A 27,322-nucleotide genomic window follows, 5' to 3' on the forward strand; every position below is an offset into this window, starting at 1 on the left:
AAAAAATATATATATAAAAAAAATAAAATATTCATTTATCAGAATCATTTATAATGACAAATGATTCTGATAATTTAATATTAAAACTGCATTATAATATTTTAGTGAGGATTTTAGTAAATAACTAATGTTAAGGAAATCAGTTTTTTCTGCATTTCTGGATAAAGTATATATATATATATATAGATATATATATATATATATATATATATATATATATATATATATATATCGGAATATCAGATTTTTAAATCGTCAAATATTTGTATCGGCCTTAAAAATCCTTTATCGGTCAGGCTCTACAACAAAGGCACCTATATACAGTATTTGGCACAGCCACTTCCAAGGTAGCTGGCAGAAATGTCATCATTACACCGGTGACAAACAAGCTACATACACTACTGTTCAGTATTCCAGTGGAAACACCAAAGGGCACTGGTACTGTACCATAGCAGGTCCAGTATGGGTACAACACAGTACTGTATACAGCCACACTAGGCCTAATATGCATACTGAACGATGCTTGCATACAGTAAGAAGTCTGTAGCTAGCTCAGTAGAGGGCACCGTCGTTGTTGTAGGTGCTAGAGCTGGGGAACGTGGGACAGGGTTTATTCCAGGGAAGGGCCCCGGAGTGGTCAGCAGTGGGAAGGCTGAGGGTGCTGGCGCTCTTCAGCCTGTTCTTCAGACCCCAGCTGAGGAAGGACGGCTTCTTGGTTACTTTGCGGGACTTGGGGTTCTTGTCGTCATCATCATAGGCCAGACAAATCATGGAGTAGGTTTTAGGCAGGTTTCCGCAGAAGGTGGCGCTCTTGGTAGGCTGGACAGAGAGGAAATGATTGATTGTTTAATCAAAGAGTTGCACTGGACGCCATACAGGCTCAATCAATATGTGGGGTCAATAAGTTAGCAATTTAAGTTAGTCATTTTCTCAACAGAGGTCAATAAATACCCAGATCATAAACAGACTATTGAGTAGCAGCTGTGCCTAATATGAAAAGTGCTGGACAAAATTACAGAAACAATATACAATATAATCAAGTTGTACCAACTCCTTAAAAACCTGTAGAATTAAATAAATAGCTTTCTCACATATTCTTACTTTCTAACGACAATGGGACTGCTAGACATTGCTTTTTCTGTCCACCCCGTGCATGTCCCACTGAGAAAGAGCCTAAAACTAAGTGATTTGAGCTGATAATTAGGGCACTGGCTCATGAACCATTTCCTCTACCATCCAAAAAACTCTTCTGCTGTGAATTTGTCTGTTTATTCTGTGGTCAGATTATTTCAAAAGTCATACAGCTGGAATCTGTTTTATGGTACTACATGTATGTCATATCCAAAGATGTCTTATGGGAAAGTGTTACCTCAAAGGGAGAAATTCTAACTGTGCTGTTTAGTCATCGGATAAAATGGCTTTTTTCTCAGCCAATAGGAAGGAAAGAGAGCATGGCATACCATTGGTGGGTTGCTGTCCATAATGCTGATCACCTGGATGTCAAGCCTCTCCTCATCCACATCCTTCAGCAGCCGCATCACATCGCTCACGCCCATCCATTTGCAATCTGTGTCGCCCACGGCAACAATGTAGTCACTCTCTTTCAGACCGTCAGCCTAGAAAAGACATTGGGGGGAACAGGAGTCAGAGAGGAGGGCCAGTGAAATGCCCTGATGCTGCAGCAGACAGAGTACATAATTACAGCTGAAGGTTTGTTTGAATGTCAACCAAGTCAGGTTCTCCTACTTTCCATCAACACCCTGGAGGCAGCCGGGATCAGCAGAGAACAGGTTTAGTCCCAAACAAAGCTTTTTTAAAGCAGCTCAAACATTTGCCGAAGTGTCTATGTGTACCAGAGCACATTACTTCAAAGCTGTGGGAAATCTGAGTTCAGCTATTTCTGTCTGATAACTTCATCTGTATTCACCAGAGGCAGGTTAGAAACTCAGTTGGTTCATAAATAAATCCTGTTGAATGCAGTATTAAAAGTTATAAGGAGTTTGGCCTAGTTAGACTTATGTAATACTACTAATCTGTTTCTCTGCATAGCCTGCAGGGCCTTATAAGAGTCTGCTCTTTGTCAGCACCTCTTAATGAGCTGTCAGACTGAAAAGGATTGCAGAGAGGAAATACTCTCGGATTTTTAATTAAATTAGTAGCCAGAGTGGCTGTGGAGGGGGGAGCACCTCCACACATTCTTTGATGCTGGTTAGGTTTCCGAGAATTACTTTATTTTTCAAAGGTTCTCTGAGCAAATAATACATTGTATGTTATGTGTCATTTGAACTTATTTGTCATTCAGGGGGCAAGCATGCATGAAATTGTAAGCTGTTAGTTCTCCCTCCGTAGACAAAGTCACTCCCTGCTAGTTAATCCTGTTGCAGGGAGTTTATATTGAGCAACATATGCTTTTGGCTTTTGTTAAAGTTTAACAGAAGACATGGCCCCTGAAATAATATAGTCTCTGTGCACAGTTTGATAAATTATTTCTACCAGCCTGCAGATGATGAAAACCCTTCCCCTGTCCTAGGTGTGAACTACAGCTATATCTGGTGACTCATCGGTTAATAAAGATGAGAGAAAACATGACTAGGTCACCTTCACTAGGTCATCATAATGTATCATCCCAAGGCAAAAAAGGGGCAAAAATGGCATTCGCAGATGGATTGGCATGTTTTATGCATAACTAAAAAATCGGTTACGGAACGTTCGATGATGTCCGCTGTGATGGAGTCTATTCTATCTTAATATCATTTCAAGTCTCTGCAAGCTGATTTGAATATTATACTGACATTCTTTGAAACAAAGGCTGGCGGCAAAACAGCAGATCCCATGTTCAGCCAAAGGTAAGGAATATAGGTTGACTCACAGCAGCTCGGCAGAAGGGGTCCAATGAAACCACCTGGACTGGTGTTTCCCCTTTCAGGGTGAAGCCCAGGTCTCGGTCTTCTGGGCAAAGATGGATTGTCCGTGGGGCTGTCCACCGCTGCTTGGCTGAGAAAACTGACAGAGGGCCCTGAGTGGAGACAGTGTGGGAATGCTGGGGTCAATATGGCTTTACTTAAGTGGATAATATCCTCTCCTTTAAGACTTTTAGAATTCAAAGATTTGGTGACAGCCTGGGGGAAAACTGAAAATCCAGAAAAATAATCCTTTCTTGTGTCCTTACATGCTAGTTAAACATAATAAGTCCACATCGGTATACTGTTAGTACATCTGTACATATACTATGTACACTCGGGGTACACGAAAGTCATGTGGCCACTGAGTATATATTGAAATGATCAAGCTCCCCTAAACCAGCCCTTTGTTTCCAGACTTGCAGTCTCACCAAGCCAGTCACATTTCCTTTTGAAAAGACACACAATCCTTATCCCATACTGAACATGTGACTTATGTCTACTTGAATGTTGGGATGAATTATATGTATATATTAAGATTAATCTTTTTTTACACACACTACAAATGAGTGAGAACAATATCCAATACAAATAAAACAGTTATAATGCATAAATAGGTACCATTTTTAACTATTTTAACAGAACAACTTAAATTCCCCCATAGTAATCAGCTCTGACAATTTCAGGAGGAGTATCTACCATACTGTACAGTTATAGCTGCGTGACACAAGTATGTCTGCAATTATCGATTCATTCTAATTAATTCATTAATCTGATTTGAGTCTTGTTGCTGCTGAGACTGCTGGATTTCACAACAGGAACCTAAGAGGTACTTATTCACAGAGACTGCTTACACCTGTTGTCTGTCCTTACCAATCATTTGCTTCTACGGTTGTTCGTCTTGAAATTGAAAATTGAAATAAATGATCGCAATTGACTTTCAGTCAGAGGACATAAACAGAAGATTCCAGTCCCCCCTCCCAGTCACCACAATGAAAATCCAGCCAGGGTCAGAGCACCTCTGTCCATGGTTAGTGTTAGTTTTGCATTTGTTGCTATGGATGAAAGTCCAGGAGCCTTTGGGAACAAGACAGGACTTTGGATCGCCTGTTGCTAAAATGTGCCAAAGCTTCCAGGAGACTCACCTTGTTTGGTTGTATTCAGAAATAACAGAAAATGCACTCTGGGTGTTCAAACAAATAAGTACACTTCCAATGTCTAAAACACAAATCCAGAGCCATTTCATGTCACTTGATGAATAAACCAACCATCATATAGAAAAAACAGCAATGTGAGTGGAAGAATATTAGTACCCACATACCAGCCTCTGGAAGAAGTCTGTGACTTTCACCTTTGTGGTTGCGGGAACCTCCATCTCTGCTTTGTGCTCTGTTTTAGCTATGGAAGGGAGAAAGGGTGAAAAACAAAGCTGTCATTCTACAATGTTTACTGTCACTACCACATTTCAACTGTCACCCTGTAGAGAGGCAGGCAGGGAGTTAGCAGTGTAAACATTACATCATCTGTCACTTATCACATCTGAATGCAGCAGGTGTGGTACACGACCCTGCAGCCTTTTTACGAACCGTTTCCTGAGAGACAAAGCTCACAAATGAACACATTGGTCCTGCTTGACATGAGTGTCATTTGTGTTTGCTGTGGTGACACTTAGGTGACTGGTTAGTTTCCATGTCAACCACAGGAACAATAGCTGTCACCTCAGAGACTTAAATAAACATTACAATTGTTCTAATGGTTGTCTTCTCTATAAAACATGTAAGACTCACAGATGATGTCTGGGGCCTCCGTGTAGTCAGTGAACTCTTCCTCATCTTCATTTTCACTGCACTTGTTGAGCGAACGCTGGTGACTGGCTTTTAAAATCTCCTGCAGGGCCTCCAGCTTGTTTAAGTGGTGGCACAAACCAAAGATCCTTAGAGCCTCCTCATGACCCAGTATGGCCCGACGTATGTGTGCTTTACCTGGGGAGAGGATGGAGAATTTGTCATAGGACCGATGAGGAGAAGTGGGTAGCAGAGAGGAGGAGTGAATACGAAAATAAAGAGAAAAGGAGATGTGCTCAGCCTTAAGTGCTCGCTCTTACCAATGCGTTCACGTTCATCTTTCCTTTTCAGGATGTCAAGAGGAGAGCGTCCCTCAGGAAGGCGATCATAGACCTGTGACAAGGTCTTCTCCTGCTGGTCCTCATCGTCACTGAGACTCACTAAACACACAGACAGCAAAAAGAATCAGTGTTAAAGGAAAACTAAATTGAATGTTGTGTACCACCCCGATCGGGGTGAATGATAAAAACAAATGGCATGACATGATGCCATGATTGCTTTAATTGTAGAACAAATGAATTTGAAAGGTAGACAGGACACTGTATATAGATTTAGATAAGTCAGTGCACAGTGCATATATACATTGTTGCACACTTTAAACTGAATTCTCATTTCCTTCATCTCCTGGTTCACAGGATTTAAAAGGTAAATCTAAAGCGTCTGAACTTTTGTAGGCTTCCTCTGCCTAGTCTGCATCTAAGTGATGGCATAAAGTTTATTTAGGTTTTACTGTTTGCAGTTGATCCGTTTACTAAATAAATCTTCCTTGTGTCCTGTTTTTGAGTCCTTTCTCTGCGGTCCTGTGGTTAATTGCTCTATTCTGTGCCTGATTCACAGGAATCTGCTAATGAGCTGCCAAACTCAAAGCTGTTTCGCATTGTTGTTCCTCTTTTCAGTCCTGCCCTATTCATAGCACTGGCTAAAACTAGGACCATCCATGGTGAGCTTAATACAATCTGCTGTATTTTTTTTTAATTATTATTTTCAGTTTGTTTTTATCTCCCCTAAATTGTAATTTTGTGTAGTAAGAATGAAAAAGGATAAAAACGTAAAAATGTTAATGCATAGCAGTAGGGCATTTTGAATTATGAACTCATTACAAGGCTGGGAATAACAAATTAATTAACTGTTCAACTAAATGATTAGTTGTGTCTATATAAGTCTATAAGATGTCAAAAATAAGTAATCAAGAACTAAAGCAGTATGTCTGATACAAGATTAGCAATGGCACTACTGCAGGGTTTTTGTTCACTAATCACAATGTCCTTCCTTTCCTCTCTCACTTGCTCTCTGCCACTTGATTATGCAGGCAGCATTAAGAGGCTACATAACTTGAATCCCCAGCATTCTACAGTACATCCACTCAATTCCACTCACTCCAACCATCTCTTTTTTCTTCATTCTCACTCTCTGCCCATCCTGCCACTGAGTTCCTGGAAAGTTAGCCTCTCTTTACCATTGGTTGTGTGCGAGTGAGTGTGTGCGTCTTTCTAAATAGCTGTTATGCAATAGCATTGTGGCTGGCTGTGGTTTAGTCCAGCCATCTGACGTGACCAACCCAATGGCCTGTATGGCAGAAGGAACAGGTTTCCGGGTGTTCAAAATCAACAGATAGAGTGAGAATAAAACTTTGCTGATAAACTCTACCTGTGTTGTTGTTAAAAGAGGGACAATATTTGATTTGTGTTAACTTTGCCACTACACGAAAGATTGTTAAACTACTTTGTGTTACAGTATGTATGTGGAGAACACACGTGTCTCTAGTATGCATCTAGGGCACTACTATATCTGGATACCAGTGCACACTTTATGCAAATAACTATGCATTGCAAAAATAAGTCCTGCTCTGACAGTAGTGCTTTTCATAAGCAGGAAAAAATAGCTTGCACGCTTACGTAATGTAGCTTGAATCTAGAATAACTAGCAAATAATACATTTTTTTTTCTCTTCTGATTTTCTCTAAATTTTGAATTCTGTTAAACCGTGCTCTGGCATCCCTTAAACACATGAAATATGTGTGAAAATGATTAAAATGTCTCATCTCTCAGTTATTCTTACACTGGTGGTCCAGAAGCGCTGAGGCTGCAAAGTAGTGTGCCATGGAGCGGTAGTGGTTGGTTTTGACTTGCGACATGGTGGACCAGAAGAACGGGACATTGTCTTTGATTGGCGTCTGGATCATGGACTGATGGAGTTGGTCGTAGATTTCTGAGACCTGGCAGAAAAAGGAGGATAGAGTTACTGGGAGCACATGAAAAGCTCTGAACTGGATACAACTGATAGAAGTAAGGAATTGGACCGTGGTGACATTATTACTTTACATTCTACTATTCTACTTACTACTAAGTCCACAGCGAAAGAAAGAATACTGTGCCTAAATAATGTGAGGACTGCGTGTTTTTGCCGATATTTACCTTTGCAGCTTCCTGGGCCATTTTCATCAGGGAATAGAACTGGTTTCGGATCCCAGGCAGTGCAGTCTTCTCAAACAGGCACTCCTGAGCCTGAGCAAGCATCATCCGAATCAACATACTGAGCATGGCTGGGCTCATGTCGTAGCTGGGAGTGTGGGTGTGTGTCTCTTTCAGGTGGTTCAGGATACCTGGGGGAGAACGAGAGGTCAGCACAGCTCCAAACCAAACTATTCCAACAATAACAACAATAATACGTTCAGTTGGGAGGCACTATGCCAAAACAATGGTAAGGGAAGACATGGCTTCTTCTTATTCTGTACCTTAGACTTTCTTGTCAGGCAATCTCAATAAATCCATATATTCTGTCTAGCCCATAATTATAATATGTAGCCCCCCAGCATTTAACAAGTTACTCTGACAGTAGTCTCGCTTTGCCCGACCCTCCTCTAAAGCGCGCTGGAGGAGGGTCTAACACATGAATCTAACACATATTAGCAAAGCCTTTTTGCACACAATATTGATGATAGGCTTACTATAGGTAAGACATTAAAACTTGATGTATAAATAATATGTGAATATCAATTTGTATCCATCCAGCCCAGTTCAATATGCAATTAAATGCTATACAATGCATTTAGTTGGGGGTCCCTGCCCTGTCTCTCTTTTAGCTAAGGGGTCCTTGGCCTAAAAAACATGTGTACGTTCAAAAGTAGTTTTATTCGTGCAACAGAAAACTCAGATTGGACAGATAGTCTAGCTAGCTGTCTGGATTCAACCTTTTTTTAAAATGCCAACACAAAGGAAGCCCAAGGCAGCGAATATCCGGCCTAAATGAGTGAAATCCGGCGGATTTTCCAGCGGCAACGGAGCAATTCCGGAAGTGGAACGTCAAGGATATAGACTATTCTGACAGTAGTAGTTGGTAATACTAGTAGTAGTGTGGTAGTATAGTTAATGTTTTGGGAAACAGTGAATATTCATGCAAAACTCAAATAGTCCATTTGGGAGAGGCATATAGTTTGCTGGTCCACAGAATGACTTCAGCATGCGGATACATTAACCCTAATTACTGACACAAGCTTATACAGATGTTTTAAAAGTTTCCACACAGAGAATTAAGTGATTCCGTTTGTCAGAGCATCTACTTCTTCCTTTCCTAAGGTCTGTTGCTGTTACTACAGTATCCATTGCTAGCAGTGTGATCAATGTCTGTGTGCTTCTTTAAAGTTGAGCCAAGACGCAAACCTTCCTAAATGACTTTTTTATGTTCGATGGAAGCAATAAAACCATCTGCATTCCAACTGAGAGTGCCTCCCTCTTATTTTACAGATTAATAACCTAGCAGCAGAGAGATGTAGACAACTTAATAACAGAGCACTGTCTTTCTAGTCTTCATATAAGGTTCTGCCATTGTTGGCTGGCTCCTCCCAGCCTTGAAACCTCCCTGTGTCCCTGGCCAAAGGGCACTGCAGCAGCCCTGCTACAGAAAGCATCCCTGCATTTCACCTCCCAGCTTAGTTTATTACTGGCTCTTTATACTGGTGACAATGTTACTCATAACAACATAATTGTTTTACTTAGTACAAGCCTAAATTATAGCCATCAAAGCAACATAACCAAAGCTGTGTCCTGTTCAGAGCTGTAATTATAGTGCAATACTCATACTGCCAAGTCATAATTCTATCAAGACTTGTCTGAGCTTCCTGAAACCTCAGAGGGTTGGCAAACCAGTTCATATGATGGGTGCTTCTCTGGACCTTAGCCACATGACAAGAAGCCAGAGAAACATAAACTGCATTCATTCTCCGTCATGGTGCAGAAGTCAGAGGGTGGAGGCTGGCACATACTCTGAAAATAAGTATTTGTTCATACCAGTGTATTTTTTTCTGAACAGTGTGTGCCTTTTTAAAGTGAAGGTCATAAGGAAGTGTCAGCAAGGAGAAAGATTTTTTGTTTGAATAAACCACTACACCTGGCGAAGTGATGGGCTGTTTTACATGTCAAAGAGAAAATGTTGATGTCACTGTTTTTTGCTGGTGAGAGAGGAGGTGCCTGGTTAAACCAGTTTATGACTCCTATTTCTTCCTACCTGAACTTTTCTGGAAGGAAGAGATGGCCTCCTCCAGGCCGGCTATTGTCTGTCGGTCACTACGGGTACCGATCTGAGAGTAGAGGGCGGCCATGTTGAAGAGGACACTGGCTTTCTCCAGTGAGAGGTTCTGTTGGCATAGCGGCACTCCTGTAAAAGAGTCGTACCTGAAGGAAAGAATTATAAGCTGTCACTACTTATGTTTGTAAAGCAGATAAGAAAAGAAAAACAACCACAACGTGCCTTATTGAGAAGGAATTATGTAGTAAAAGCTAAAAAGATAAACAATGAGATACATCTAGTAATATAGAATATGGGATTTGGAGTTAAAAACATATTCTCTGTAGGAATCAAACAGCTGCTGGTACATTTACAGCAAGAATAAAAGCCTATTTGCCACAATGTGTTGTAACTTTACTTAAAAGGTGCAATATGTAATATATTTACCCTATTAAATCCAAAAATGATTATAATATGTCATCAGATATTAAGGTAACATGCTAAGCTGAAATACTATCTTTTCTGACACCAATGCTAATGCCAGTATTTTCTCCTTTGAAATTTCCGTTCCGTGACGGAATGTCTGTTTGTGTTTTGGCCTGTGTGTTGGTATCAACTGCCCAGTTTGACAGCCAGGCCGGGATGCCAGATGGTTTGTAAAAACGCAAACCCAGCGCGCTACAGCAGTAGTACAGGCAGCAAACAAACAACGGGATCAATGGAGATAGATTCTACCCGACCTAAAAAACCTTGGCATGTTTCTAACAGTTGCATGACCAGAGACGTAACAAACCCCGGGTAAATATGGGAGATGATTTGAAAGATGGAGACAGCTTAGAGCCCCAAAGGACGCCGAGAGATTTTCTCCTGAACAGGTAAGCATTAGCTTCAGGCTAATTTATCCCAGCTACAAGGGACGGGCATTTTATGTCATTTTAACATTTGTGTACTCACATTGAATTTTAAAGAGTAACGTTACTCGAGTTAGTTACTCGCAAAACAATTGAGACACAGCCAGTGAAGTGATCCCGATTGGTCACACCATAAGGACCAGGCAAGCGGGCCACGGCTGTTTACAACGTGAACACGTGAACCTGTACAGCGGCCGTAGCCGACAAACGGTGAGTAATTTTAAGCCAAGAAAAGGTGGCTGTAAATCGGTAGAGAGGACCGTGAGTTTGCACTGTTTTTAGTGGTCGTTTCCTTAATTTTAAGCCGAGGAAGTGTGTCTGTCAGTCGGGTAGAGAGGATAGCGAGGTGGTGGCGTTTTACTTTTTAGCAGCTGTTGCCATCATTTTAAACCGAGAAAGTGTGGCTGTCAGTCAGGTAGCGAAGACAGCGAGGTGATGTTTTAGCGGTTGTTGCCGTAATTTTAAGCCGAGATAGGGTGGTTGTCAGTCGGGTACAGAGCTCCGCGTGAGCACGGGCTTTTATGACTGTCAATATAGCCAGCATCTAACGTTAGCTACTCTGCTGTGCTGTGGAGTAATGTCTGGCTATGTGAGACTAGCGTCTAGCAACATTGATGCTGTGTTCTTAACCTGGCAACCTTCGTAAACTTTGAGTCTGGAGGAGGGGGCGGGGGAGACGACTCTGTCCAGTATTTTGAATTTGGACTGCAGTAACTACTTTAAACACGAGCTGTCAGTATTACATATTGGACCTTTAAAAGGTTGATGGTTTAGGCCTTTAAGCTAATCTCCCTCTATCTGCTGCATGAATGAATGCAGTGTATTTAGCATGAAGTGAGTAGGGGGTCAGATGCGCTTCAGACACTTTAAGCTCAAAGGCTGTGGAAAACCCTGGTGTAGGGGCTCAAGGCAGCTAGATTAAAGAGCAGGACACCTTTCTTTATAATATTATTTGTTTCACCACTGCTGTAACCTCACCTGTTGCCTTTCTGTCTTAAGGGATTTATTGTAATATTTGTTATGTGTTTTGTAAACCATTGCATTTGTTCTATTTTTTTCACAATTTGGTTTTTATTTTAACAATATCCTATGAAGAATTTCATAAGTAATTTTGATAATTGCTCTTAGTTAATTATTATCATTTTTAATTTGTACTAATTAGTAGAAAAAAATGGGTGTGTACCAGGTGAAGAAGATGCCAGTCTGGCGGGATGGGGAGAAGAACCGGCTCTCCATCAGAGGAAGATGGCTGAAGTATTTCGCCAGCAGTTCCACCCCAGCCTCATCTCGACTTGGCGTTCTGCAAGCCTAGGGCATGAAAGGAAAGAGATCTGATACAGTCTGTGATAATGGAGAACTTCTTGTAGTGAAGATGCACAGCGCTGTTGTTAGAGGGAAACCTCATTTAAAGGATCAGTTCTTGCAAGGTTTTTCACTTACGTTAGTGGTCTCTAGCTTACCAATATCTCAAAAGCTCAGGAATAAATCGCTAGAATGGCTAGAGCGCACTAGACATGAGGGACAAAATATGTTTTTGTGATTTGGGTGCAAACAAATCCTTTAACTCACTAAGGATTTCATAGTGCTTTGTGTGTTAGAAAATTGTATGGATGCTGGGTTATTATTATTATTATTATTATTATTATAATACTCTAAAGGCCACTTGAGTAAAAAAAAAAAGCCACATATCAGAAATGTTAGAATGTTATATCAGAAATATAATGTGTGTGAACACTACCTGTCGCAGGTCCATCAGGTCAGCAATCTCATCTTCAAAACTGTTCCCGTCTTCACTGTAGTGCTCCAAGATAAAGTCCTGTCAGAAACAAAACAAAAAGTTAAACATCGAAATACAACATTATTCTGGCCAGTTGTTGGGGAGTGCTCTGGGGCTTAAGCCTCTCTTGCAACTAATCCACTCAAGTCACATCATTCTTAACTGTACACAGAAGTTACGTCCAACTGTGCAGTGCCAAGCAGGGCGGGTGTGAGCTGTCACTCTGTCAGAGCCAGCCAGAGGTAGAACACCTAATTAAAGTCAATAAGTAGAGCACCATTAACGTACTCACTCGCCACAAACCCGGACAGGATGCAAAGCAGTTTAAGAATGCCGGCAGGACATTTATTAGAGTGCTTCCCCGCATTAGAACATTGCTACATGATAACTACTAGTCTCAGTAACTGACCCACTTTGGATAACAAGACAAATCTTTTCATGGTCAGATGATTTATTGTTTCTGAATGAATAAAAAGCAAACATAATGTAGAAGCAGGAGTACAGGGCGCAGACAATGTGACCCAAATACTACATGAAAGGAGACTTTAATCTGGCAGCAACTAAAAATCTCTGCCTGCCAATGTGGGTCATATTTGTTGCATGTACATTAGCAGTATTTGTAACCTTTTATCTGCATATTCTGTTTTTATGTTTTTGTTGATTAGTTTGCTATTCCTCCTTGTCCATAAAGTCTGCGTTTATGCTCGTTTGAGACTGTTCACCTTAACGTATAAAAAAAATGGCAGTTTTGTTTAACTGATGACACACAGGCGAGAGACAATCCTTTGACCTCTTTGGAGCTCAGTGACATGTCAGTTGTTGCTTTTAGCCAAATGTCAAAGTGCTATCTTAACATCTATAAATCTGAATGTGCCTTCAAGTTATGGTAAAACACAACATCACATTATTCCGTATCTCTTTGCTCCAAAACTTCATTGAACAATATCTTTTAATATAATATACTTTGTTATTTTACTGTTTTACTGCTGACTTTTACATTACTTTGAGTGACGTGAAAGGCGCACATAAATAAATGATTTTTTTTTTTTTATTATCATTATTAAACTATTGCAGTCAAAATGCCTGCATTACATCAAATAGAAAATTCTGAATGTCACCTATTTCTACACATTTGCTATAATAAAGGGTGGGGTGGTGCTATAGTTGTTGCTACTATACCTTGAATAGAGTGGAGAAGTCAATGTCTTTTGTCTCCTTTAGACCCAGAGCAATGAGGGGGATGTTGGCGGTTTCCCTGTAAGCAAAAGAGAAAGACAGAAATAGAGATGATATGATTAGTCATCTTATGCACAATATGATACACATGAAAGGAAATATAGTTGTGTAAAGTTTGCTCATAGACATGTTGGCATCAAGGACAATACCTCTGTAAATGCTGACAATACATGATACAGCAGGACTTTACATACAAAAGGACAATGCAGTGCTTATCTTAATGTGATCAATGTCCACAAGGCCAAACAGAAAAGCACTGATACATTTGTAGGTGAATGCTTAGGAAAAGCAGGCTCTAAAAGGTGTGGTACAAGATATCAAAGAACACTAAACTCCCTTTGACAACAGACCAAGCCTTGTTAGGGATATCAAGACAAAAACACAGATTATTGGTAAATAATAATATGTACAGTGCCAGGAACAGATTGATCCCACCAGCGACAGCTTTGCTACATTAGAAAGTTAACATTTTAGTGTATTCTATCGTGTCGTTTCATAGAGGGGAAGTCAGGATAAGGCAACTGTAGGAGTTAGGATTTAAAAGGTGAATGAGGCCCCCCCGTCTCCTTGTATTGTAAAGCCTTGCATCTCTCGTTGATAAATCATTCTGGATTTGCAGCCCTGCTTCAGTAATAACCATTCCTTCCTCTATCCTCTGTCATAGAGGCTCTTTAACTTCTATTATTTTTAACCCACCAAAAAGTGAATAGAAGCCATAAACCAGCAGATTAACCTTCCTTTCTGATCTCAGCTGTAGCTATAACAGTTTAGAGTTTTTCTGGTTGTATAAACCCTGGAGTTGCTTGCTGCTGACAGATGGAAAGCAGGTTCAGCTTGTTATCAGAGCAGATGATTTAGAACCTGACAGATACCTGCTGCTGCTGATCACCAGAGTCTAAAAAGGAAACCCAAACCCTCCCCCTACTGAAAGCAGTAGTATGAGGTGTTACTAAATAAATTCCCCTTTTCTTAAAACAAGCACAAACTTCAGTTCCAACATTAACATCCCAAATTTATTTTAATGAGGGCTTTCCATCAAAGGGATCAGAGATTTGGTACAGCCTTTTCATTGCACAAGATGTCCAAACCACAGAATTTGGAATAACAACTCCTCACACTCATTCATCACTTGATGATAAGGCAGCATGCCTCTGGTATACTGGCTCTGTGAATCACAGAAAACTTCATTCATCAGTAACACTGACAGAGCAAGATAGAGGCTGCAGTGTAATCCATCAGTACTTGTAGATGAGATCACTCCAGTCTTTTTTCTGGTTTGGCAGAGGGAGGGGCGTGGGGGATGCAGATATCTGTTCTGCAGAGAATCTGAAATGTAAAAAGCCTCTCCGAAGCTTACTCCCCCTCGGCGCACACACACACACACACACACACACACACACACAGTGCACGTCGTGTAAGTGCAGTGTGCAGCACATGGAACAGATGACCACTGCAATAGCAGTCAAGTAAAGCTCTGGTTGTAGCTACAGAGAGCCCAACACAACTTAAAGCCTTTACTAAATATCAAAACTATCCTGTGCAGCAAATTCAGTATATAGGCCTGCAGTAAACATCGTTTTAGTTTGTTACACAGTATACTGATATGTTTCAGGTTGTAGCAAGATGTCATTGCTTATTGGCCTTGTTAACTCCTATAAGAGTTGTGTAAGTTAGCCACACTAGATAATAACTGAGAAATGGGAGTCTGTTCAAAAGAATAGTTATGAATGGGAAGTACCCGTATTCGCTTACTTGCACATAGTAACACAAAAAGAGCTATACCCTTTTCATGTCTGTCGATTAAATGTGAAGCTAGAGCCAGTTGTGGTTTGCTTTTAGTTTACAACTAATTATTGTTTTATACTGTCTACTTATTAATGGAAGTCTTATTTATTTAAGATGTATAAGTCTGATCAGAATATGCCAATAACCTTTCCCCCCCTATTTATTATTATCATTCGTTATTGGATCATTGAAAGTACAAGCACCCAGTTGTCAGAGGTTTTAAAAGCTGAGAGTCTCATTTTTCTAACGTTATCTGAGATGATAGACAAGCGCAAATTATTCTTTTCACTCTCTCTCAGCAGGGTAGCAAAGTCAATGAAGTGTCCTGTAGTGCTGATATCTTAATCTTTTCATTTGTCATCACTTTAGCTATGCTGATTCAGAAGGTCTGTAACTACGTTCAGTTTGTTGTTCGGTCAAGAACATTACACAGAGGAACTGAACAAACATGAATGAATAAGAGTTAATGATACGATTGTAATACATACTGTGAGTAACTGCAACATTTTCATGGAGTGGTTCAAGGAGGTCACTAACATCATGTACAGCATGTGTACTGCACCAGTCACATACTGTATGTGCTTTCTGTTATGCATTACCTCATGCAAAAACCAGCTGAATGTGGTCTGAGTGAGATATAACCTCAGGGACGCTATTCAGAGGACGGTGGGACTAGTAAGAAAAGCCTAGAAAGGCAAAGAGGGTTTTTTTGTTTCCATACTTAGTACTCAGGTTGTATTTCATGCTGAGAAGAGGGGGCTAGCTCTCCATCGTGGCTGTACAGCATTATCCCCCTGAAACACCTGCTCAGAATTTGTCAACATATCCAATATTCCTGTGTGCATGTTACCTGTATGGTTTTTTAGATCTGGTGGTGTGAATGTGATGATGTAAACACTTTGGACTTTGCACGAATTTCATTTTCTTTTAAAACTGATGCCAGTTGGACAGCTGATGGTAGTTTCACAACATGCCTATTGTCTGTGGATGGAGCAGGTGTTTCTCTAATGCCTGATAAGGAGGCTGAATGTTCCCACACTCGGGTCCATCTGATCCCATGTGATGGAGGACACTTAAGGCCTTAAGATTGTACTGAGAGGCAGCTGTTGGATTTTGAGGATGTCCATATAATGTAATTAAACTAGATGTATTTTTTTAGTGGCTGGTTTTCACTGTTTTCCATCAGTCCAAAAAGAGGAGGTTGTTTTGTGTTATTGTGAGAAGGACCCCAAACCCCTTTACAGCTCATACAGTACCCAGTTTACCTGGGAACCACATATTCGCCTTTATGAATTACAGAGGGGTAACAATCTTACTAACTTTCACAGGGAGTCCTGCCTGTCAATCAGAAGATCCAGGTAAAGCCTCCTGGTGAGACCTTGGAAGCAAAACAAACTAATCTGGACGTACCAACGAAAGCTGGTATTAAGGTCCTCTGCAGATTTGTCAGAACTCAAAAGAAAACCCTAACTAGGTATGGAGCTCATTAAAATTCCATAATAAATGTAGTAACAGCTTGGTGCTGTGGAAAAAACATGTAGGACTTCTGTCAATGACCCTCAGAATTGTTACCATAGTTACCCCCATACAACACCCCATCTCCCACAAAATCCCTACTTTTCTATTCACTCTGTTGTGATTTGTTGTCACTGGCAACCATCCTCTACAGAAGTGTGTGTTTGTGTGTGTGTGTGTGTGTGTGTGTGTGTGTGTGTGTGTGTGTGTGTGGGTCTGAAGTGTTCTTAATAAGAAGGCAGACATACTTCAATATAAGAGCTTTGAAATCATCAAAAATCACATTAAAACTATCTCACTAATTTTCATTTTAAAGTGTTATATGTCCATAATGGAAATCCTTTATTGCCGTCAGTTCATCATTTATACAACCGAAGCGTTTACTTAAATTCAGTCTCGCATTGCCAGACCTTCCTCCACCACGCTGTGAAGGAAGGTCTGGCTAGTCCACACAACATTCAGGGATGGGAGAAAAACGTGCTCTGGTTTATTGGCATTTCTTTAAACCAATCACAATCGTCATGTGCGGCGCTAAGCGCTGGACGGAGCACTGTGCCTTCAAAATGTGTACGTTCAAAAGTAGTTTTAGTCGTGCAACAAAAAAATCTGATTGGAAAGATAGTCTAGCTAGCTGTCTGGATTTACCCTGCAGAGATCTGACACAAACACAAAGAATGCGGAAGGTGAGGGACATCCTGCCGAAGATATAGTTAGCTATTACACCTATATGGTTATTTTGTCAGTGGGTGTCATGTTGTCATGAGGAAATAAAAGAGTCTTTTAAAGAAAGACAACACCAGTGTCTATCACTGTCACACACACCCATACACACACGATCATCAGACCCACAGAGAAGCTTCGGGCAAGTTGCTTATCTCAATTTGCATACAAGTTTCCTTGTTGCTTTGTGCATTGTGTCACAAAAACCAGCCAGTCCAGTTTGACAACAACAAACTCTTGCACTTTGTCTTCACGTCTCACTCTTCCTCCACACACCAATTATCTCTGCTACTCTGTCATCAAGCGGCTTTCATCTGAAAGAGTGCATGACTTAACCACAGAGTATGAGAGCCAGATCAGTCTCTCGTTGGCTGCCAATCAACACTGTGTGTCTGTGTTCTTCTACTTCTGAATGAATAGTAGTGTGATGTTTAGATCTCCAAATTGAGGACATATTTGCATACTGAGATCATTCTGACCAGTCCTCATTTTTGCAAGTTTGAGAAATAGGAAAAAAATAGGATCAGAATTAATGTAGTGTGGTGCTATTTTGAGCCTTGTTAGTGGTATAAAGTAGTGATTTAACATGAGCCCCGAAAGCTAGCGTTAGCAGCTAACCACCGGTTTGCGGTAGGTTGTTTAAAGCTAGAGACGCATTCGATTAGCATGAAAACATCCCAGAGAACGGTAGACTGGGTACACATATGTTATTAACCCCTAGGTTCATTTTGCGTCAGAATTTTCCTTTAATTAATTTGAACAACTGTAAGTGATTACATTCTGTTTCCTGCCGATGTATTGCCACCGATAACAAAACCAAAGTCTTTTTTATTGGTGAAGTCAATTTTTAACCAACACCGAAAATAGCTGTGTGGCTAACAAACAAGTCCACAAACTAAGTTGTGGTCTCATGAGGGCTTATTTTTTTAGTTGAATTTGATCTCCATTTCACAAATGCCCTAAACAAACCTGTATGGTAGGCGTAGACAACTTTGGGCTGCATTTCCTCCTTTTTATGATTTTTTTTATGGTAATACTGGTCACTCAGAAGTAGCTAACACTTGTACTAGCTGTGGCAGTAGTTGAATCAGTATTGTATAGATGTAGATGAAGAGCAGTAATATTTGGACTTACTGGGTGTTCTGGTAGACCTCCACTGAGCTGTTGAGTCCTTCAAGCTGTCCCATCAGTAGCTGTAGGTTGGAGTTAACATAGCTCAACTCCAACAGAACCATCTCTTTAACCTTGTTGTTTGATGTAGCCCTGCACACAGGAGACATTGAAGGGAAATGAAAAATTAAAAAGACATAAAAAGTGAGACAAAGGTCAGGAATCATTTGAAATAAATGAAAGAAAAGACATATCAGCCTTGTTATTTTTAAAGGGTAATAGCGTGCCTCCCCTGGTATATTCTGGACCACAGACCTGCGTCACTGAGCCCTGCTGTGCACTTGATTTACTCTCCACCACACAACAGCTTAACCATGATCTATGAATCACAGTTGCAGTCCCTATTTACAGCTTATTCCCATGGTAAAATCATTGTTTTAAATCAAATCCACCATTACCAAATGCGATAAGATCACACTATATTTCAATCATGCTACACAACTTGAAAAGGGTGAAAGTCAGAGGTCCAGCACCTTTTAATATTATTGTTTGTACATTTTACTGTACATTTATGGAAACAAAAACATAAATATGTACAGTATGCACATGTTTGTGTTGATGTGAGGAAGATTAGAGCATTAAACTGAGTATGTGTAATGTGTGTGTGCACAAGGGGTTACTATGGGGCTCACTCAGAGCTTTCTGCACAACAGAGATAAGATTGTAATAATACGTGTGTGTGTGTGTGTGTGTGTGTGTGTGTGTGTGTGTGTGTGTGTGTGTGTTAGCATACAAAGACAAAGTGGCTGGATCTTTTGTAATGCAGAATTTATGATGCATTGTCAGTTTGTAGTTTGCAAACTACAATTTACATGCATACATGGTGACACAAGGTAACACACAAACATCAGTGGCCTCACTTTATGCTTATCCCTGTTTTACAGTGAATCGTAACACATTCTCTGTCAGTCATAACCAATTGAAGACACAACCCAAACTCCAGTCTAGAGATGTTTCGCTATCTGTCTCACTGTCATCTAGTCTCTCTACCCTGTAATTACAGAGGATGTCATTCTTAACAAGAAGGTGAGATGCGAAGAAGCGCTGGCAGACAGGAGTTACAGGAGAAATAATAATCACTTCAACTAAAGGTTAAAAAGCTGAAAAGAGAAACTAGTCCTTAACAAACAGTTTTTGATGGGTGAATTTATTTTCTTCCATTTGAACATTTCCACATAAAATATTCCAAAAGTTACAACTTCAAAAAAAGTTTGTTACATGTATGGAAAAAGTGGTCTAAGCACAAACAAACTATTAGTACCAAATAATATAATGTGACCTTGGATGCTGTATAATGGAGGATGTCTTAAAACATTTGACGAATCAATGGAGTCTACTGCGAGCTATGTACCACCCAATAGTTTGATCTTTAAAACTGGCTCACTCTGCTCTTTGGTCTTGAGTCATGCTCTTAAATTACTGACTGTAGTTTTTCTCCCCCATACAACACATTGGAACACTGGGACGTCAACCCCTCCTATTTAACATTGACGCCACACCATCACATACTTTTTGGCCTGCTGAGAGGATTTCTGAGGAGGTTTGGCCTGGGGAATCAGGGTGGAAGTTTGGACAGAATAGATACCAGCTCGCCAGCCCAGAGGTTGTTATTAATATCTAATTTAATATTAAATATCATCCCACAGAGCGTGGGAATGTGACTGGAAACCAGAAAGTGTGGTTTCACTGAAGTTCACCCATCCTTTTTTCTGAAAAAGCTGTTTTTATGTTTTTGGCAGATTGACAGGTAGTTGTATTTTTCCTTGGAGCCTTTAATATGAAAATAGATATCTGGTACTGATAATGATTGGAGTTTACTGAGAAATGTACTCTCTATTCTATAAAGCTTAATGTGGCACAACAATAATACATTGCCAGGATAAAGCCTGACATGTGGCCCATGGCTCCATGACCACTGTTGCAGAAGAGAAGAGAACTGGTCTGACCAGACTGACTCCACCTGTTGCTGATAGTGAGTGGAATGCAGAACAAAAAAAAGAAGAAAAAGTGAGGATAAGGATGGCAACGAATGAGGAAAAAAGCAAAAGACACAGACAGACACACACACAGTGTACTCAATAAAAACAAGGATTTAGGTTCTACATGGGCCATAATGACTCAAACTAAAAAAAGGACGTAGTTTGTTTATTGAACAAATCTGTTTTTAACATGATAACCCAGGTGGATATCTAAATAGGTAGATAGCCATGGCAACCCTGTTATCCACACACAGATGGAAGATCCCAGATCAACTACAGTCAGACTGCATAGGATTATAAAGTTAAGAGCATACCTCATAAATGCAGCTGGGCTGGTAAACACAGTCAATTTGCCCCTGGCCTTGGCTGGGCAGACTATGTGAAGTACTAGAGGAATGTGGAGGCTTCTCAGGCTGACAGTGGGCTTAGACAGGCCACACACACACACACACACCTAATCTTAACACAAGCGGAAAGAGAGCTGATCCGAGAATCCCAGTGGGAGAAATTGAGGCTACATTCTGTCAGAGAAAATGTGCACCATTGTACCTTTCATTTCTCTAGACTCTTAGTGACAGAATATACCACAACACACTTTTTTAAACAGAAGGCCCTTACATTTCAGTAAACGTAACACCATTCTGACTACTGTGGGGCACATTATTCTTACCAAAGGCCACACAGAACAGAAGCTGGACACAGTAACAGGAATAACTGTATAATCTAATGCAATCGAATCCAATACAGTGAGCCAGCAATAAACACTACTTTTATAAAGCTTATAATATTCCATTTATGTTCACACTTTGTCAGAGACCTGTTGTTGTTTTCCCACAAGTTTTGCATCTTGTGATGGGATCACAACAGCCACAAAGCCAAATCAGGCCAGGGATGTAAAGTGGGGAGGCCAATGGCTGCTTCCCTATTTCCTGCCCCCCTACGTCCGACGCGCTTGCTTGGACCACACGCATCTTCGTACTTGGCCTTCATAGTTGAACTCAGCTACACACCTGTAAAGTGTTGTGACTGCATTTTGCACAATTGTGATGCTATCGAGTGACAAAATTTGTCCACAGAAAGACAAACAGACAGAAATATAAACACCTGGCAAAGAAGAAATGTCAATAAACCAGAGCACGTTTTTCTCCTATCCCGGAATGCTGTGTGGACTAGCTTTAAGTAAACACTTCGGTTGTATTTCCATTATGAACACTTGAGACACACACACACACACACACACACACACACACACACACACACACACACACACGGCAGGGGATAACAAGTGCAAAAATACAAAAAGCGCCTAATAGTAGTATAATAACTATAATAGTTACCTAATAGTATCTGTCCCCATGTGTTGTTTTAAATCTCAACAAGAATTCATGACAACTGATAACAATGAAGGAGATGATGTCAACACGTCTCAACAGACCAGCTGGAGTTAACTAGAGGTCACATACAGTATACCACAGTGACATAACTGACTAGCAATACAGATAAATGAATGATACATGGATGAATGGTGTGAGCAGAGAGGGATAAACTTATAACAATTAGCTTTCCCTTATGCGACAAATAAAAATGCATAGCTGGGAGTTTAAACCATCCTGCACTTCCCACTAAAATAATTCACACTTTAGTTACTTACTTCAGCAGGTTCTCAGCTCCAGCCCTCATCCTCATTTGTTTGATGATCTGCTGGTTCACACTGGCTCGTTTATTCTGAAGTTTGCTTCGTCCAGTCTGGGCAAACGGGTTACAACCCTGGAACAAGGAGATGCAAGAACAAACATGTCAGCAGAAGATAATATATTGGGTAAATAAATAAAATAAAAAACTGCATGGGCATCAAGAAAAATGTGGATACTGCAAAAAGTAGGATGATTTCCTCATTGATGTTTTTTATGCTGCAATTATTTGGTTAATAACAATCACAAAATAGATCTTCAAGTCATTCAAACTGTTTTTTAATCTATGTATGTATGTATGTATAGCCAGTCAGTCCCAAGTTTTTCTTTCCATAACATATTGTTGCTGTACAATTGTGAACAGTGGTTATACAATCTACTGAACCAGTGTCTTTATTTATGTTCAGAGCATTCAGAAAAAGTTTTTGTTTAAATGAATACATCTTGCTTAATAATATTAAATATAATATGTCAGCTCAGTCAGGGCTAAAACTGTCCAGGTTCACAGGTTTGTTATTAAATCGTTCAGCCACGGAGATGGCAAGAAGTTATTATTTGACCAATACACCAAACTACTTAGTAGTAGTATTATAGTAGTACTAGACATCAGTTGGTCTAAATATTCCCCTGATGTCAACTTATTTTGTACACTAAATTTATGTGAATTATTATCTTATTCTTTACTCCCTGATGTAACAGTAAACAATAAGCCTAAGTTGGGTGTAGAAGGAGCTGCACCTTGTTATACTGTACTCAACACAAACACATGCTCTCACTCTTTATGTTTACATGTAGCCTAACGGCCTGTATGCAGCTGTATTGTGTGTCCTTGTCCCTATCACAACCACCAGCGTCCTAGCCTTAAGTCAACAGGCTGTCCCGTATACCAGTACAGATAAACTGGCCTTAAACATTCATACTGACTGACTCACAGCACAACAGAGGTGTGGCTTGACTACGGATGGCAAAAAACAGCATGATGCACAGAAACCAGTCAGCTTAGTAAAACTAGTTGGTTTACAGTCCTCAACTTGGGACACTTTTACATTTATTTATCTGACTGTCTGAGGTCAGAAGCAAAACGAGCTTCAGTTTCTACATGCACAACATGAAGGAAATAAATATTTATGTAACCATGAATGACACTGAATCAAAGAAAAAAAACTCATCAGTATAATTACATGTTCATGTAATGTCATGTAAAGGTCAAGGTGATTTGATACACATCAGCAACAGGAAGAATTCATTGACTTTTAAAGGATGTCAAAGTCAGGGATCACTGTTAGAGAAGTTATTGCTGAGACGGGTAGTGTAGAAACACAACAGTGATGAGCGCTCCGCACCAAAGATAGAATCTAAGAATTTATAGACTTACAAAATTAGGGATGTATAAAAACCAAAAAATTTAATTTTCATATTTTCAAGTCAGTCATTGTAGTTGCGGGTGTGTGAATGTTTTGCCCCTGTATCACCTGTCACATATTTTACATTTACTGAATCATGTGGCTGATGCTCTCATCCAGAGAGACTTCCTGTAAAATGGGTAAGCAGTGATAGCGTCCTTAAGTACAAATTTCCATAACTCAGGTCAAACGGTTGCAACAAGAGTCACATTTAACTTGACATTTTCTCTACAACCATTCCACTGTAGTCACTTGGGTGTTCCTGTACAAAGACTTCAGTGACCTCAGAGTGTAATGATTAACCATTTACACAAATGAGAGCCGGCTTGATGTTGCAGCAACTATTCTTAGAATGACAGCAGGGCGAGGATGTTAGCGTACGACTGGAGGGGCGTGGACTTACTGCAGCATCATTACAACTGAGATTTAGGATTGTGTTAAAGAACAAGGGAGTGGCTAGTGGTTGATAGTAGCCATAGAAGTGTTTCCATTTTTAATACGTAGCACGCTATGAAACTTCAACCCATGCATTCCAATGTGATGATCCTGATCCTGCGTGGCAACACTACTCTGATCAGCTATCAGTGACCAATACATCATGTCAGTTACAGATAGTCCATAAAACGGACGGTTTAATACCACACCTCCTGGCACGCTAAGTTAGAGACATTAAGACTTTTACGTTTTAGATTGTCTTAGGCATTGTTGACTGTCACTTACAACGCAGACCTTTTGGATGAAAACTTGATCAACATGAAATGACACATGGAACTGACCCCTAGCTCTGGCTATGCTACTGCCTTGCCTAACCTACTGAACTACTCAGGGAATTGAACCCCTCCTACCAACTGGCATATTCAAGCAGTACAGCCTTTTTCTACGAGCGTACAAAATACTTCATTACAGAAAAACAAAGAAAGTCCTGTTCGTTATCATTTCCATCAAACAGCCAATCATTCTGCTGTTGTATAACTGAGGCTTCATAAAGGACATGTAGAGTAATGGTTCATGGGATAATTGTTTACATCCACCAACCATTTTTGGCAGCATAACCGACTCTTAATTGCTTGTTCACCATATAAATACCCAGAATGTCCTGGTCAAAAAGGGAATGTGCTTTATTTAATCCAAAGAAAGACATCTCTATATTTAGTGAAATACACAATATTTGATCGCAGCAACTTTTTTTTTTCAATACAAACCCTGCTAAGGGATTCTAGCGTGTCTCCAAGTCGAGAAAGCTTGTCTGGTTTTTTAACCAGGACACATGTTGTCAATTTGTGTCTGTGGTCTGGCTGAAGGACGGCCTGGGGCCAGATGCTACGTCAATGCTCTCGTTGGCCGTGGAGGATAAGGAGATTGTTCTGCCATCTTTCCATCCTGCAGCCGTTGAGTCGGACCTCAGCCAGCTGGAGGTGAAACAGTGGACGGCTGGGAAGGCAGCCCTGAACCACAACAGCTCCCTGGAGCATCAGTAGAACCCAGTGAGGCCTTGTAAATCATTAAACTCATTTTCACCCAAGAGAAAGAGGGGCACAGAACATGGAAGCAAAGACCGTCTTGGCTCCACTTGGTTAAAATTTGACCAAAAACTTTCCAAATTGCAAATCTCTTTAACATCACAAAATGAGAATGCAGAACTCATTGGTGTGTGGTTTCCACAAATGTGCAAGCCTTTTTATACTAAGAAGGGTTTCTGCAATGAAAGTAGAGACTCCTTAGTGTTAAAAACTAAGAAATACAGAGGACAAAGGAAATGAAGTGAGAACGATGAACGATGGAGAAAGGCTCTACAATGTGTGTTCCAGCCATAAAGGAAACAGTTTGGGATTGAGGTATTAGGCTCTATGGTCTCCCATCATGTCCTGTGGCAGTGCCAGAACTTGGCTCTCACTGACCTTTTTATTAGACACAGGAAGCACAGAACAGAGCCTAAATCCAGACAGCGTTCAGAGGGGGATTCGGGGGGATTGGAAGACACAAAGGCCCTGTTCAGATGCCCATCTAAACAAGCTTGTCTATAAAAACACCCCGGTTGAGGACACTAGTACAAATGTGGATGAATGAGACATGGACCACAGCATGGCAGACAGGGAACTCGTGAAAAATGCATTAGATAATCACTCAACTACTGCCAAGTGCTTTTCTCATAGCCTCAATCTATACTGTGAATGTGAATAACTTTAATGATTGCCACAATAGCTCATCATCTTATTTAAAATGATGAAAAGGCGTCAACTTCAACACAAACACCAGCAGTGTAAAAACGACCCTAATCTGATCTATGAATTTAGATAACCTGGCACTTATATTTGCATTTAAAACTTTTAGCTGATGCTGTTATCCAATGTGTGTAGCTGTAAGATACAGTTAATCAACACATCTGCCAACATTATCTAAGGGCAGGAGGCTAATCTGACCTAAGATTACCAGAGTATCAACAAAGCTTTTGAGGAATCCCTTATCCATTACACGTTCTGTTACATGGCAATCACCATCACACCTCTGACAACTAGCAGGAAACTGATGATGGTAATTATGGGATGTTTGGTCACTGACCTTTCAGTCTCTCTCACTATCAGTAACTGCATGAGATAAAGTTATAATGGGAGTCACACACACACACACACACACACACACACACACACACACACACACACCTGAAGCTGACAGTGCTGTGGCTTCTGCTGCTGTTGGTGACACATCAGGAGCAGCAGTAATTGTGCTAACTGTCAGACTGAAACCATGCGGTTTTTAAAAATAAAATGAAAAATTCTAAGTTTATATTACTTTAATGTTATCCATATGGTGCTTTGTATACACATTTGAATTATTGGTTGAGTGGTCGCCCCATAACCACAAGGTTGGCGGTTTAATAACCAGGCTCCTCAAGACATTGAACCACAAGTTGCTCCCCGGATGCTATTAGCTAGCTGTCCACTGCTCCTATACTACTACTATGGATGGGTTAAACTGCAGAACTAAAATGTCAATACATTGTACTCTGTGTATGTGATAATTAAGAATAACGCTTTTTTTAATTGTATGTTTTATTGTATCTAATCTAAGCTACATAGCAAAAATAGAAAAAAAATATAGTTTCCATCGCCAGTTAACGTACGTTATAGCTTGAAACTGTGAACATGGGTAACGTTAGGCTAAATTATACATGTAGGTTAGCCTACCATACATAACGTTAGGTAAACAACCTAAAGACAAGTAACGTTAACCTAGTTAATATGGTGAAGAGGGTTCCGTTAAATGCCTTTTGTATGCTGGCAATGAATTAGGTAAATGTAAATGCTCCAGTCAAGCCGTAACTAAACAGTAAGCTAAAGTCATTTGCCCATTTTCAACTATGGAAATTTGCGCTGGCATCTCCAGTTAACATGACGCAGACGGATTTATTTTGTTACCGAAGTGAAGTGACGAGAAGAATAACTCACTTTTTTGAAATAACTGCTGTCTCCTCCGCTGTCTTTGATGCCGTTTGGTAAAAGAGCGTCCGTCATCCTGAAGGCTCAGACTTTGAAACTCTCAGGAAAAACAAGTGAAATAAAACTACTTAAACCAGACCGCTGCTGTTCAACAGGTGTGTAACCTCTCTCCTCCAACGATGTGTATGTCTGTCTGTCTGTCTGCTCTCACTCAAGTCACCCAGGGACACTCCCAGCAGAAACCATAGACTCCGCCCAAACGGAAAAAAGGAAGACTGGGTGGTGCATCCACAACCAAAGAAACTCACCGGACTGCACCTGTTTTATTCAAGTTATGTACACTAACATTATAGCCTACGTAAGACAGTAAGACATGACTAACAAGCTACCTCCTAGAAAATATTATTCACCGATACCAATTTCATATACATTTTACGAGCTTTAGTTAAGT

General features: G+C 40.3%; 1 protein-coding gene across 2 annotated transcripts; it reads right to left on the bottom strand.

The window, feature by feature from the left end:
• Positions 1-200: 200 nt before the first annotated feature.
• rhpn2 (rhophilin, Rho GTPase binding protein 2) lies at positions 201-27,076 on the bottom strand. Of its 2 annotated transcripts, none has more exons than XM_078246277.1 (15): positions 26,881-27,076; positions 21,992-22,107; positions 18,326-18,454; positions 13,115-13,190; positions 11,897-11,974; positions 11,342-11,466; positions 9,248-9,414; positions 7,159-7,346; positions 6,803-6,959; positions 5,005-5,124; positions 4,688-4,882; positions 4,252-4,298; positions 2,870-3,016; positions 1,461-1,616; positions 201-819 (listed from the first exon to the last, which is right to left on the bottom strand). In XM_078246277.1, exons 1-15 carry the CDS (start codon positions 26,944-26,946, stop codon positions 553-555), a joined length of 2,034 nt encoding a protein of 677 aa, XP_078102403.1. In that variant the 5' UTR covers positions 26,947-27,076; the 3' UTR covers positions 201-552. The 2 variants fall into 2 exon arrangements, with proteins under 2 accessions (XP_078102403.1, XP_078102314.1); XM_078246188.1 differs by having other exon boundaries at positions 4,222-4,298.
• Positions 27,077-27,322: the final 246 nt, after the last annotated feature.

The sequence above is a fragment of the Sander vitreus genome, chromosome 1, assembly GCF_031162955.1.
Source record: "Sander vitreus isolate 19-12246 chromosome 1, sanVit1, whole genome shotgun sequence".
Classification (NCBI taxonomy): Eukaryota; Metazoa; Chordata; class Actinopteri; order Perciformes; family Percidae; genus Sander; species Sander vitreus.

Excerpts from the sequence above, each read along its gene's own strand:
- rhpn2 (XM_078246188.1), bottom strand. The coding sequence starts at position 26,946 with ATGACGGACGCTCTTTTACCAAACGGCATCAAAGACAGCGGAGGAGAC. Across the intron at positions 4,299-4,687 it reads GGAGGCCCCAGACATCATCT|CTAAAACAGAGCACAAAGCA; the intron begins GTGAGTCTTACA and ends TCCCTTCCATAG. Across the intron at positions 3,017-4,221 it reads CAGACTTCTTCCAGAGGCTG|GGCCCTCTGTCAGTTTTCTC; the intron begins GTATGTGGGTAC and ends GTCTCCACTCAG.